Source organism: Microtus ochrogaster, chromosome 18 (assembly GCF_000317375.1).
Source record: "Microtus ochrogaster isolate Prairie Vole_2 chromosome 18, MicOch1.0, whole genome shotgun sequence".
NCBI classification, from domain to species: domain Eukaryota; kingdom Metazoa; phylum Chordata; class Mammalia; order Rodentia; family Cricetidae; genus Microtus; species Microtus ochrogaster.
Window position 1 is genome coordinate 6,465,666 of NC_022020.1, and position 15,004 is coordinate 6,480,669.

At 45.1% G+C, this 15,004-nt stretch overlaps 1 protein-coding gene across 1 annotated transcript in view; it reads left to right on the top strand.

The window, feature by feature from the left end:
- Lama3 (laminin subunit alpha 3) overlaps positions 1-15,004 on the top strand; it is a 220,910-nt gene that overhangs the window by 155,158 nt on the left and 50,748 nt on the right. Inside the window, exons 40-46 of the mRNA XM_005355767.3 lie at positions 2,548-2,657; positions 5,618-5,698; positions 9,299-9,405; positions 10,862-10,912; positions 11,608-11,759; positions 14,648-14,758; positions 14,864-14,975. Coding sequence (XP_005355824.1) covers positions 2,548-2,657; positions 5,618-5,698; positions 9,299-9,405; positions 10,862-10,912; positions 11,608-11,759; positions 14,648-14,758; positions 14,864-14,975 — 724 coding nt within the window. The remainder of the gene's footprint in view (positions 1-2,547; positions 2,658-5,617; positions 5,699-9,298; positions 9,406-10,861; positions 10,913-11,607; positions 11,760-14,647; positions 14,759-14,863; positions 14,976-15,004) is intronic.

Here is a 15,004-nt window from a genome sequence, read left to right on the forward strand (position 1 = left end):
ACCCACCTACCACACATATGTACACACCCACCCTACTACACATAGGTACACACCCATACCCACCCTACCACACACATGTACATACCCACCCTACCACACGTGTACACACCCACCTACCACACATGTGTACACACCCACCCTACCACACATATGTACACACTCAAACCCACCCTACCCACGCACATTCTGGGGCAACAACCAGGAGTAGAGAGCTAACTGAACATGGCATGGGCTACTAAAACCCTTAAGTCCATCCCCAGTGACACACATCCTCCAACAAGGCCACACCTCCTAATCCTTCCCAAACAGCTCTGCCAACTGCAAACCAAGGACTCAAACATATGAGCCTATGAGGGCATTCTCATTCAAACCTCTGCACTGTTTAACTATGCTTTGTATCATTGTTAGTTCCTTAAAGATTCATAAAGCATGGGTTTGTCTACTTAGGAGTCTTTTCCGTTGGAGACAAACCCCATCCTCTTGTGTTTTACTTTTCCTAATTTAGCATCAGAATCTATTTAAATCTTCACACCCATTGTCTTTCCCTGTTCAAGCACTGTGGTGGCATAGACATACACAACTTTCAGTGCTCAGTCTCTTTCCAGGTCATTTCGTTAACATATGGTATCTTTGGTTACCAAATGTCTGTAGAACAAGGGATTTTCCTCAGCGTGTGTGTATGTGGGAATGTTTGAAGCTTTGTGGCAAGGATGTAGTCAAGAAAGGCTATAGCAGGGGGCTGGAGAGACGGCTCTGTGGTTAAGAGCACTGACTGTTCTTCCAGAGGACCCGGGTTCAATTCCCAGCACCCACATGGCAGCTCACAACTGTCTGAAGATCCAGTTGCAGGAGATCTGACATCTTCACACCAATGCACATGAAATAAAGTTAAATAAACCATAAAAAAAAAAAGATGTACCACCAGGCCTGGTTCTCAAGGTCTTAGAAAGAAAGAAAGAAAGAAAGAAAGAAAGAAAAAGAAAGAAAGAAAAGAAAGAAAAGAAAGAAAAAGAGAGAAAGAAAGAAAGGCTATAGCAGATTAAAAATCCCACAGAAAAACATGCTCTCCATAATCTGTTCAGTCTGCCCTCAGACCTCTTGGTGGTAAAGTTGTGGAGTGCCTTCCATTAGACACTGACTTTGACATGAAGATGATTGTATTTACGGAAATAAAATGCTTAAACACAATTTCTTCCACCCTTCTTCTCTCTCTCCCTCACTTCCTCCCTCCCTCCCTTCCTTCCCTCCCTCCCTCCTTCCTTTCTTGCTTTTTGAGACAGAGTTTCTCTGTAGCTTTGGAGCCTATCCTGGAACTTGTCTGCCTTTACCTCCCAAGTGCTGGGATTAAAGGTGTGTGACACCTCCACCATTGCCTGGCTAGACACAATTTCTTAATTCTCTAGAACTTGAGTTCTAAGGGACATCTTCTAAAATTATATAACTTTCTATTCTCTTTCACAGATTCCACATAGTAAATCTATTTAAAATGTATTTCCCGTCAGTATACCAGTGAGCTATGAAGAGAACGGGGCTAGCCTCCAGATACGACCCTTTCTAACGGGAGGGAGGAGAGAGAGGATGCACACTTCCCAAGGACCCAGCACATTAATTTGTGCTTGCTTGCCTGTGTGATTAAGACAGCGTCTCATTATGTGTCCCTGCCTGACCTGGAACCCCCAGGGATCTGCTTACCTCTGCCTCCCAAGTGCCCGGTTAAAGCCATGCTCCACCACATCCTGCCTGCCCTTTTCTTTCTAAGATGCTCTTAACAGCACCGCAGAGTGGTGCTCTGCCAACGGCACCTTTTAGGGAAACTGCTTATACGCAGTCATGTCAATGAAACTGGTACAGGAAAGAATGAAACTTAGAGAAATAAAGGAGCTTTCCAAAGATGCCACAGCTATGAAATGATGCCGTGGCATATAGTCTTTCTCTTCTGTAGCCTAATGAAGGGACCCTTGTACTGTGGGGGATGGTAGTGTGGTGGGGGAGTGTATGGTATGTGTGTGTGGGTGTATGTGTGCAAGGCTGGAGGAAAACACTAGTGTCCTTCCTAAGCACCCTCCATTTTTGTTTGTTTGTTTTAGACTCAGGGTCTCTCGCTGTCCTGGAGCTTGCTAAGTAGGTTAGTTAGTAAGCCCCAGAGATCTACCCATCCACCCTTATCCTCCAGTCCTGGGATTCCAAGCATGTACCATCCTAACCAGCTTTTAAAATATGGCTTCTAGGGAGCAAACTCAGGTCCTTGTGCATTCCAGGCAAGTAATTTGACGCAGGCTGAGCTATTATTCCAGCTCAGTACCACTATTTTATGCAGCACCAACGGCAATTAAATAGGAATATATAGTCAGCAGAACCAATGTCATCATGCAGCCAGAGGACCTGAGTTACATTTGGGTGCGATTGGGGTAGAGGTGTGGTTCCGTTGTGCCAGGCTCACTGAGCGTACTGAAAACTCTGGGTTGAATCGTCATCACTGAAGACCATAGTGGCCTTAAAAGTGATCCATGCCGCAGACAGCTAACTGTCCTGTTCATCTGTCCCCAGAACTGTCAGCATAACACTGCTGGGGATCACTGTGAGCACTGCAAGGAAGGTCACTATGGAAACGCCATCCGCGGATCCTGTAGGGTGTGTCCCTGCCCTCATACCAACAGGTACAGTAGCCGATCACAGATGACAGCAGTCGGCAGTCACACAGAACTGAGAGTGGATGAGGAGAGCACAGCTTAAAGAGAAGTAACTGCCAAGGGCTGTGATAACAGTGTTCCAAAATTGACCGTAGTGGTGGTTGTACAGCTTCTTGACTGCATTAAGCCATTGAACTGATATTATTTGTGGGTGAATTGTACAGTATACGTATTTGTCCTTTTGGTTATGTGGCTATCCTTGAATGGTTGAGCCATTTTTTTTTAACAAAGAGACACAAATGCAAGGAAAAATATCTATCATCAAGCAGAAATGTTCCTTTTGTCGTCTTCTTCTTCTTCTTCTTCTTCTTCTTCTTCTTCTTCTTCTTCTTCTTCTTCTTCTTCTTCTTCTTCTTCTTCTTCTTCTTCTTCTTCCTCTATTCAACAGACTTTCTGGGCACCGCTATGGGGCTTAGCGTGTACCAGGGAAACTGACATCCAGAGAGGATGGTGGAATCTGATGTCCCAGGGCTACACTGGAGTGGGTTAGGGAAAGGAAGGATCACAGCTCAGTAAGTACATGCAGAGAGAAATGTGAAGTAGAATATCAGATAGCCATGGGGCTGTGGGACTGATGGTGAGTGGCTGTGTTAGACAGAAGGGCTGAGAAGCCATGGTTGGTTGGCAGGGACATGAGTAATGAGTGGAGAAAGCCAAGATACATGTTGGTCCCAGAAGGGACAGCCTTGCAGGGTGTGCCCCGTCCCGACACCAACAGGTACAGCAGAAGCTCACAGACATCAGTTTGTGATCGGGCAATTGTCCAGAACTCAGAGTGGGTGTGGAAGGCGCTAAAGAGATATGTTCATGCAGAGGCAGGAGGGGTGGAAGTGACCCAAGGGCCTCCTTATTTGGATGTACGATCTTCCGGTCTCTGAAATGGCAAGCCTCACGAAATAGAAAGACAGGGTTGATTCTGAGGCAGCGGCAGCACAGGGACAGGGTGTGGAACAAGCCTGACCACCTCCCCGAGAGCAGGGCTCAGGATCATTCATGGAGTAAGGAAGACGGGCATTTAGGACATGCAGCATGGCAAGATGAGATGAGGAAGCATTGGCCCATCATCTATGTCTGTGGTTGAACTTCATAGGGTGCTCGTTTAGGAAGCAACAGCTTTGACCACATCTGAAGGCTGGATTTTCTGTCCCTTGCTGTCAGCCATGTAACCACAGGACACTTGCACATGCCCAAGAGGACAGTCAGTGGTTCCAATAGAAGTAGCTTTCAAGTCTTGAAAATTCGTCTGGATCATCCTGAAGACCCATGGGTCAGGGTGTTACCTGCAGCTAAGGTCACAGGAGTCTAACGACGCCACTTGCCTACAGGGGCTCCACGGGAGTCATTTCCGAGATGGGATTTTCGAGACAGGGCTGCTCTGTAGATGGTGCTGGCATTGAGCTCGTGGAGACCCGTCTGTCCCTGCCTCCCAAGTTCTGGGTTTAAAGGCATGCACCACCAGAACCAAGAGGGCTGGAGGTGCAGCTGTGGGTCCAACCAGGACTCAGATTCTACAACATTAAACCTTGAAGACTATAGCCAAGCATCTGGTTTACTCCTTGTTGTGATGGAAGCCTTGGGGAGTCTGAACCCTTGAGCCCAATTGTAGCTGTCATTCAGGCCTGGTGTGACTGAGAGACCACAGGTAGAGCAGTCACCACTTATTCTCGTGTCCTTTGGACATGGCACATTGTTCTAATCTTGTTCTTTATGATGTGCTCACCATGGGCTCCAAGGAAAACGTAACACAGCAGTTAACTAAGTAAAGTAGTGATAGGCATGAAAAGCGAGAAACTGTGCCTATGCTCCACAGGCTCAGAGGTAAGGTCACTGATACCAGCCGAGGTCAGCTGGACTAACCACATCTTCCTTTTCCCCAAGTCACGCGCCTGAGGACTGCTTCCCTGGAGATCCCCAAGTCTGAAATGTCTGCCTTGCTTTCCTAACTATGTGTTTGATTTCCCATTCGGCTTGCCTTGTCCTGCAGCATTATTTGTCTAGTGATCTATCACTCCGTGCCTGCCCAGACTAGCACAGACAGAGGCTGACAGGAGAAGAAAACAGCAAAATTTCTATCAGTGCGCTCAGGAGATTTTCATTTTGGGTTAAAGCATATATCTATCAGCAAGGCCAGCTCCCAGACTCAGTGGGGCTGGGATGCACACAGACCTTAGGGTTTATTGTTACAGCTGTTTGATGTCTCTTCCTCCATCGATCGAAACACCACTGAGAAACTTCATATGATCCCTGAGGAGGCTCAGGAAGCCTCTCCTGTTAGACAGCTTCCTCTGATTGCATCAGGGTAACGTTCCACAAGCATGGACACTATGCAAGTCCACATGGCTGTTTCATAGCTTCTCTGTCTGGAGGCAAAAAAGATTCTCAAGTATATGTCAGTTTAGAGCTAGAAGAGAAGGAAATTTCAGGAGCTGACTAGAGAACAGTGTGACGTATCAGCAAAGCCACGGGGAAGCTCTGCACCTCTCTGGGCTCCCAAGGCCCCACCAGCCTCCCAGGTGTGGGCTCTGTGCAGAAGATGCTGGCATAAACAAGGAGACAAGGCGTTAAGAGAATCAGGACTTGCTATTCTCTTTCCTGCCTGGACTCGCATCCCTTCCTTGTTATTCCTGGGGAATCAGTGTTGTAATCATCTCTTCCAGACTGGGTCTGTCTCCAGGGAAGGAGTGCATTTTCCTACCGAGAAGGAAAATGCTTGTCTGCCCCCACCCCATCTGTACAGTGTCAGCGGTAGTCATTCATTATACAGTCTGGCGAGTCTCCAGGGGCAAAACTTTCTCCCACACAACTTCACTAGAGATCTTCCTCACAATGGTTTAATATTGCCTTCATGGAAGCTGGTCTTTTATGAAAGAAAACAATGAATCAATGGGATTCTTTCCACTGATGCCGTTTTCCTTTCTTCCCTTAAGTTTTGCATCGGGCTGTACTGTGGATGGAGGAAATGTGAGGTGTGCCTGCAAACCCGGATATACAGGAGCACAGTGTGAGAGGTAGGCTCTTCCCTGCCTGTGTGCTGCTTGCCCCTAGCCTCCTCTTCCCCAAACTCTGCAGGTGAGGTGTGTTAGACAGTTGGCTTGGGTCTGCTATCCCACTGAGGGCTAGAAAGATCTTGGAAAAAATACAAGACTTTTCATTCAACAAATTATTAACATCCTTCTCTCTCTTGCTCATCTTTAGAAGTCTGAGGATGAGCACATGCCACACAAACACACATACACACACACAGACTTATATTCTCCCAATGCATGCCACCATGTGCCCCAGGCCCCATCCTCATTCCTGTATGCCCTTCCTCGTCTCTACACATCTCTCCTCCTCCCAGCATACCCCTAGCCTTGGCCAATACCCTACACACTCACCCTTCCCCACATCCTCATGTATTCTTTATATAACTCTCATCTCCCAAGGTCTTTATGCCACTTCCCCTACATTCTTAAATACTGCTTCCCTAAATATCAGTTCATGCTTTCATTCCCATAGACTTGTTCCTACACATGCCCACACCCAAGTGTACACGTCTCTATATACCCTTGTCCTCACAATATTCTTTTCTGTATATGTAAATAACTTTAATTATAATTCTTTGTAACACACAATCCATAGCCTTACACTCAGGAAAGCCTGTTCGTTTCCCAATTCCTGCTGCCTATCATAACACCGCTCATATTAGATGTGTTTAATAACCCTCATGAAACAAAAAATACTACTAATAATAAGTGTAGTGGAGGGCATGTGCCCCAGAGATACACTTTAGTTATTCACGGACAGATTGTCTTAAGTCTTAAGTAGCTTCTGTGCACTGGGTGCCGTGTAGGCTGAGTAAGGCAAAAGTTGACCCAGGTTCTAATAACCTAACATTCCACCTCTCAATATTCCAAAGGGCTGCATTGCATGAAATACGCAAAGTATTTGGTTCCCTCCAGATCTCTATCAAGTATGAAATGTTGATGCTAGGGGCTGCATGGAACCCTAGTCACACAGCCAACTGAAGAGTCAACCAAGCAGCCTTGGAAAGCAAGGGATGGAAGAGTCAGCTCTGTGGATATGGGATGCTGTGGGGGCCAAAGAAGCAGGGCTTGGAAAGCATTTGCGGTTTTGTGACTTTAAAGTTTGGGGTGCACATCTGGGAGAGGCTCTGATTTTAGCCTCTTTGTGGTTCTGTAGAAACAGCAAAGTCAAAACAACAACAGGCTTGATGAGGCGTCTGTTTATTTGGCAGCTGATTTGAAGAGACATTTTTTAATTAACAATTCTTCCCTTAGCATATGCTACACTTGACATCCCAAAACAAGTTATTGTTTCTTAATTAAAAACATCTTTTCACAAGTGCCAGGCTGAGGCACCATTTTTATTTATTAAACATGACTGCACACTGGCGTCATTCATGGCCCTGATGTTAAGTCTGGGGTGACAGATGAGGAGGTCAAGGGTGAGAAGTAGGTGTAGAGGGAGCTGTGAGCAGGCCTGATTTTCTTCCCACCCGGCTCCCACATGGTTAGCTTTACACCCAAAATAACAACACACAAATTGTATTCTTTTAAACACTGCTTGGCCCATTAGCTCTAGCCTCTTACTGGCTAATTCTCACATTTTGACTAACCCATTTCTAGTAATCTGTGTAGCACCATGAGGTGGTGGCTTACCGGAAAAGATTCAGCATGTCTGACCTGGTGGCTGCCTCCATGGCATCTGACCCAGAGAGGAGAGGCATGGCCATTGCCTCACTTCCCTTCTTCCCAGCATTCTGTTCTGTCTACTCCACCTATCTAAATCCTGCCCTATCAAAAAGCCAAGGAGTTTCTTTATTAACCAATGAAAGTAACAAATAAACAGATGACCTTCCTACATCAAGTAGGAGTATCCTATATAGAGAAGCCTCGTTAAACTTGGGAGGGGCAGCCTGCCTAGGGTAAGTGAAGAAAGGCTTCTAGCTCCTCCCATACTCCCTTCTCTCTTCCTCAGCCACACAGAGCCACAGACAGGTGTGTTCTCTGCTCTCTATTCCCGTACTAATGTCATCTGGGAAGCAGGAAGCATTGCTCCAATCCACTGTGTTTAACTGTGAAAGGAAAGCAAGAGGACCACTTATTTCTTGTAACCAGTAACGCTGCTATGTAAGAATAAGAAAAAAGAATTAAATGCCCCGATTCTTTGTATGACCTCGTAAAGGATATGTTGATCTTTTCTCCAGAAACTTTAGACATAAGTGAGAAGTGAAAATGAAGTGTTTTGGAGCACACATCTTCCGCAGAATAGAAGAACACGGGGCTGGTCAGTGTGAGGCCTCAGGACTAGCACCTTACCACTCTGCTTAGCAGATTTGGACAAACTGCCTCTGCCTTGTTAATAGGGAAGAGTATGTGGGTGTCTGCCTTCCTGTCTACCTTCTGAAATGTGCAATTACTAGTGATACTGATAAAATGAACGTTGCACCCCACCTTATAATCATGGTACATTTTGTTGAGTGTCCTCATGTGAAGGCTGGTAGACTCTCATACCATACTTATATCCACTAGTCAAGGTGGGCGTCATTCACTGGTTCACCATCCCTCCAGCCATCACAGACCTACTGGGCTCCTGGTGTGTGCCAGGCAGCTCTGTGAGTCCTAGAGAGACAGCAATGAGAAAACCCTCAATGTTTCCTGAGGGGATCTGATTGATAGCCCAGGAGCACAGCACAGGTGGTTGGGTGGCAGGGCAGCCAGTTGTTTCTGACCCAGGATCTACATTCTCTGAAGACAACACCAGGGTACCTTCAGGAACATAAGCTGAAAATGGCTGGGTTATTGTTGTTATTATTATTATTACTGACTTAAACCTTGGGAAAGGGTTACTGTATCTCTTCAAGCCTGTTATCTCCATTGTGTTAACATAGTATATGCCAATTTACTGAAAATTCAGGCTTCCTCATATAGGAAAATACTGATAAATAGAAATATTTTCATTGACTTCCAAATATTAGAAATTTAACACATTTTATTTTTCTTACTAACTAAATTTAAGCATCAAGAGCATATGACCTTTAAACTTGGAGGTTTGGGCTTGACAGCTTACTATGCTATCTACAGTGACAATGGCCCATGGCCAGAGGTAGCAGCTGTGACTCCTGTTAGTACTAACACCATCTTATATACCCCACTGCCGAACTTAGCATAAATATAGATTGCACAGCCTTAAAATCACACATTAGGAAATACAGAAATTCTTCTGCATGGAAAGGATTGAAACTTCTGGATTTATTTCTATGAATATGTTGGCCTCAAATAAAACAATATTTATGTGATGTCTTCAGGAGCATAACTCAATAAAATCCAGCCCACCCCAACATCGGTGTTGATCAAACCATTTATTCCTCTTCATTCAGCTACTGGGCAGTCAGTAGCAGGGCAGGTGGGATTTAAAGGGTGATCTCTGCCTGCCTCCTACCCTTAGGAGCCTCATTATGGAACAAAATAAACATGAGAACTGTTCATTCTTGCCAGCCTGGGTCACTTTTCCTGTTACCCAACTACGGTGTCTCAAATAAGGAAAATAAAGTGGGTAAGTGATAGTTATTTGCGTTTTTCTTAGCCTTTCTATGTTTTGTGAAGGTGTGCACCAGGATATTTTGGGAATCCCCAGAAATTTGGAGGTAGCTGCCAACCATGCAATTGTAACAGCAATGGCCAGTTGAGCACTTGTGACCCCCTAACTGGAGGTAAGTTCCATGCACATCCCTAGTGACCCGAATCTTAAGGCTTCTATGAGACCACGGTCTAACAAGCATGACATAGACCTCTGGCTCATAAGTTGCCCTCCCTTGACAGTCCTGGGGATGCTTGAGTAGTATTGGTAGCTTTGAGGAACAATTACTTCATTAGGTTTTTTTTGTTTGTTTGTTTTTTAAGACATTGTTTTCAAACTCCAATGAGTTGTAGCTCAGATAACTTCAGACACACATTGGTGGTTTTACTGAATTGGTGGGACACTGAATTTTTTTTCTTTTAAAAAAAGCAGCTTTCTTTTAAAGTTCTGTGTATGTGTCTGTCTGAGGGTAAGCACACGAGAGTGCCACTGTCAGTGGGGTGGGGTGGGAGGTTTAGAAGCCACTTAGAACTGGAATTGCAGCCACCTGGTGTAGGTGCTGGGACTTGAACTCAGGTCCTTGGCAAATGTAGCTCTTGACCACTGAGCTCTCTCTCTAGTCCACTCTACAGTTATTTTTATATCAGCTGTTTTTCTGTGAACCTGATGAAACTCAAGAGTTCCTTCTCTCTTATCTATACATGTTCTGGCATGTGTTGAGTCAGAGGTGTGGATGTTATACACTGTGTGAGACAATTTGTCACAGCTTGTATGGATTCATTCAGAAAAGCTTGGAACAAAACAGAAAAATGTTCACTTCTTTCATAGAAAAGCTGAAAAAGTGTCTTAGAAAAGTAGCATAGACACACTTAGGTGAACTCTCCCATCTTACAGTTGTGGGCAAGCGGACCTAAGCCAGGAATGTGCAGATTATAGCCAATAAAGCAGCTGTCCCCAAGCAATACTTAACAAATGGGTTAACACCAATCTAGAACAGTTGCTTAAGAGATTGGAGTAGGCACTCAGAGGTTCAAGTCTGGCCTGGGCAACTTAGTGAGACCCTTTTTGTAAAAAGTAGCAAGGGACTCAAATGGCTCAGTGGTTAAAGGTACTTGCTGCCCCACCAAAGGACTTGGGTTCAGTTCCTATGCTGTGCTTAAGGAAGCTCACACCTGCAACACCCTCTTCTGGCATTCACAGGGATCTGCATGTATGAGGCATGTGTGCACGTGTGCACACACACAAATTAAATAAAAACACTTACAAACAGAAGTAACTGCAGTAGCAAGAGGTCTGAAGATGTGCTCTGTGGGAGCGTGTTTGTCTGGTCCCCAGCTGAACCTCTACCAAGAGGGAAAAGGGAAAGTGAGATATGCTATGCCCGAGAAATGCCCCTCTTAGAAAAGAGATGGTAATAGCTGGTGAAGGAGACCACTGGAAATCCATGCTCATGGCGATGGCATGGTGAAAGTGGCGAGCAGGAGCCAGTGATGAAACTAAAACCTTCCTTAGTGGGCTTTCTGAGTCCAAGCTAAAAGGCAGATGAAGAATAAGTTAAATAAAAATGTTCCTTTTTCACCCTATTTTAGACTGTGTCGGCCAGGAGCCCAAAGATAGCAGCCCTGCAGAAGAATGCGATGGTGAGAAAAGGGGACCCCCTCCCTTTATGATGTGTGTGTTGTACTGGGGACAGGCACTTTCTAGAATAGGAAAACAAAAATGAGAGGACGGGGAAGGACAGTGTTGGCTCCACTCCTGCCCCCGCCACTTGCTGCTGTCTTCCACCATGAGGCCACCTTACCTCCCAAGTCTCCATTTTTCCTGTAGAGCGGACACAGGATGCTCAACCCCGACAACTTCTGGGGACTTTCTGAGGATGTCACATCACTTAACATAGCATCCAATCATCTGTGTGCCGTGGCACATGTCTGTTATATCATCAGTTAGGGTGCTGAGGCATGAGGATCACTAATTTGAGGTAGCTTGGGCTACTTAGTGAGACCCATTCTCAGAGACAATCAACAAAAATAGTCACCAGCAGATACTCCATAAACAGTCACTAGCAGACACCCCATAAGCACAAAATAGCAGTCACTATTATTTTCCCCCACACAAGCAACAAGCTGCTCAGAGTCACCATGTCTAGTAAGAAAACAAATGCTCTCAAGCATCTGGTTCTTATGCCATCAGAGCGCACATCCCTCCCAAAGCCAGCTAGAGCTGAGACTCTGTGATAATCGGTGTCTGAGGGGACAGGCTACAGAGCCCTGGTGTCCTCGGTGCCTTTTCTGAGCTCCAGCCTACAGCACATTCAGCTTTCCCTGTGGCCCTGCAGATTGTGACAGCTGTGTGGTGACGCTCTTGAACGACTTGGCCAGCATGGGTGAGGAGCTCCGCCTAGTGAAGTCAAAGCTGCAGGGCCTGAGTGTGAGCACTGGCACCCTAGAACAGATCCGGCACATGGAGATGCAGGCCAAGGACCTGAGGGTGAGCCTTCCGTGGGGATCCAGATGGGTTGCTTGTGAGTGTGCTGTGACTTGCTCTCTCTTGGGGAATCAGTCCTCATGAACCACTTTACCCTTCATGCAGGAATGCTGACTGGCTTGATCTTGTACAGGTCTTGTACCAGCCATGCCTGCGGCGAGGTCATGAGCGTGATGGCTCCGGCATGACCTAAAGACTGTTTCAGCCTGGTCTCTCCTGGCTCTGGCTCTTACAGAATCTCCACTATTCCACAATGGTCCCCGAGACTTAGGAGGAAGGGAGTGTCAGCTGACACTTCTTTTCTGTACTGGGACCAGTTCTGAGTTTCTGTGTTACCCACCAGTCATTGCACAAAGAAACTTCCCTGGTGAGCTGAGAGCTGCACTAACTGAGAGATACAAATTTTGTTCAGGTCATGGAGAAATCAAGTCGTTACTGACCAGGAAGTTTCCTCCTTATTGAGTGGCTGTCTTAGTACTGGGAGGTTCTCTGCACGCTACTGTGGAGAAAGTCATCAGCAATCTTAGCCGGCTCTGAATCCTATAAACTACAGTAATGACCAACATGGCAATATATGTCCATGGTGCAATAGTGGCACAAATGTCATGCGGGTGACCAGCTAAGAGGAAGCATGTAGCTGGTAGGGGAAATGCGGTGAAGATTGGGGATTTCAAGGGTGCTACTACTGTTAGCCCTCAAGAGTGCTACGATTATTCTGCTAAATGGGCATAATATCAAAAAACTGATTTCTGCTCTTACCCATATATTTTGTTTCTTCTTTCTACATTCTGTGGAATGATTTGATCTTCCTTTTCTAGTTTCTTATCATCAAAGCTTGTTTTACTGATTTAAAACTTTCTTGTTACTAATGTAAGAGTTTAATGCTGTGAGGAAATGCTTCTCTTAAATACTACGTATGGTCTGGCCTTAGAATTAGGGAACAGGGTTTCGTGGTGGGGGACTGTGATAACTCCGAGATCACTAAAGATGATAAAGGAAGTGTGGGGGAAGGAGACAACTCCCAATCACTGGTTGAGTCTGCAAATGTTCAACAGACGCATTAACCAGAAATGCAGCAGATAAGAGATGAGGGCCCCTTAGAGAAATGAAAATAGTAGGACAGTCTGAACCTTCTTAACGAATAGTATCCACTAGGAGAACCAAGATGAAGCGAGCATCTCATGGGAGGAGGAGGAGAGATGAAAAGACCCAACTGAAAAAATACATTTATTAAACTACAAGAATTGATGAAATAAAACCAAGACTAGACACAGTGAAGGGAGCTTTGGGTGAAGTTTAATGAGTGCTTTTGGAATGAGAGCTGAAGCCAATGGCTCCATCTGAAAATAATTCTTGAAGAATGGTTCCTTTTCATCGCTCAGGGAATTCAACTCCATGGTTTATAGGTTTAATATAGAGAAAGAAAAAAATCCCTTCTGTTGTGAGAGAAAAGGAAGCCCCATGAGTTAGTTGTTTTGATTACTTAGTGCTTTGCACAGAAGCTGTATGCCAGGCTCTGTTCTTAGTGTCTCACTCACATCTCACAAGGTCTCTTGGAGAAAAAGCATCTTCATTTAACCGATACATAGAAACTAAGCAAGGACAACAGCATATTCACACGGCTGGAATTCAAATCAAGACCAAGGTCAAAAAGACCACGGTTTGCTCCCCACCTTCACTCATGGCCACTCAGTGGTCCTTAGCTTTTTCACTGTAAGTTACAGTGATCTGTCTTATTCCTCTGTCACACAAACTCCATAACAGCTCAATAAAAATGAACTAACATCTTTGCATGCTCTTGAGTGTGAGTGTGTGTGTGTGTGTGTGTGTGTGTGTGTGTGTGTGCGCGCGTGCGTGTGTGTAGATTATCCTGTAGTTCAGAATACCCTCATAGTGTCAGGCTCACCTGCTAATCTGCACACCTAAGGTTTTCTTTACTCCACATTGTCTCTGATGTACAAATGAAGGCAATAGAATTATTTTACTTAATCTCTCTCCCAAGGCATTACACCCTTCCTCCAAGAATTAAAAGTAATCCCTATCCCAAATATGTGTGCAATGTCACCTTTTCAATAATAATATAATAAAATGAGTAGGGATCTGGATTGTGACCCAGTGCAGCAGTCAGTTGTGCTGAGTCAGGCACGTCATCCAATTTTCTTAAGACTCCAATGACCTCATTTGAATTTGAGGATATCCGTATATTCACCCAGAATTCCCCTCCAGTTATACAAGGGTTTGGATATAAGGGTTCTTTCAGGACAGATAGCTATACGTGCCGCTTTTATAAAACAAGGTCATTAATTCAAGTAAAAAAAAATCTCTTGTCTTTTGGATTGCTGTAGTTTGGGTCTTTAATGCCACAATACCCCCCCCCACCACCACCACACACACACACACACACACACACACACAATGCCTCGGCTCTGAAGGGGTATTCCAAATGTAAGAGATGATGGTAGGTTTCTAGAATTGGGTACATGCTTTCAAGGGGGCTTTGTTGGCCCCCAGCGCCTTTTTCTCAGTTTCATTCAAGGGAATGAAAAGCTCTCAATGTGCTTCAACCGTGAAGCGCTGCCTCCCAGGGCCCAAACCAACGGGGCGAAAACCTCTAAAACTGAGCCAAATGCAACTTTTTCTTCATCTATTGATGATCTTTTATTTATAATAACTTGCTAAATGTATTGTAATGGTGGAGAGAGGGCCAATACATTAACTTTGTTTCATAACCTTATGATAATTTACAACAGAAAGGAGATTCATCTTTTAAGTTATTTCAAAATGTCCCAGCCCCCACCCTGCCCCAATAGAGCCAGCACTGTGTTGAGGAAGCTGAGCCCGCTGGGCAGTGTCTGCTCCGGAATGGAGTCTAGCTTTGTGTCTTTTTCCAGAGCCAGCTGCTTGACTTCCGCTCTGCCATCTCAAGTCATGGGTCCAAAATGGACGGCCTGGAAAAAGAACTGAGCAATCTGAACAGTGAATTCGAAACTTTGCAAAAAAAGGTGGTGTACTGAGCCAATTACCTTAACCTTTTCCTCCCTGGGGGTGTTTTCAGTTTCATTTTCCCTGTACTCTAACTCATTCATAATGAGTTGTTTTCCATGTAGGCACAAGTCAATTCCAGAAAAGCACAAACATTATACAACAACCTTGATCAGACGATCCAAAGCGCCAAAGAATTGGACACGAAGATTAAAAACATCATCCAGAATGTGCACAGTAAGAAGTGACCCAGCCCGACTAAAACT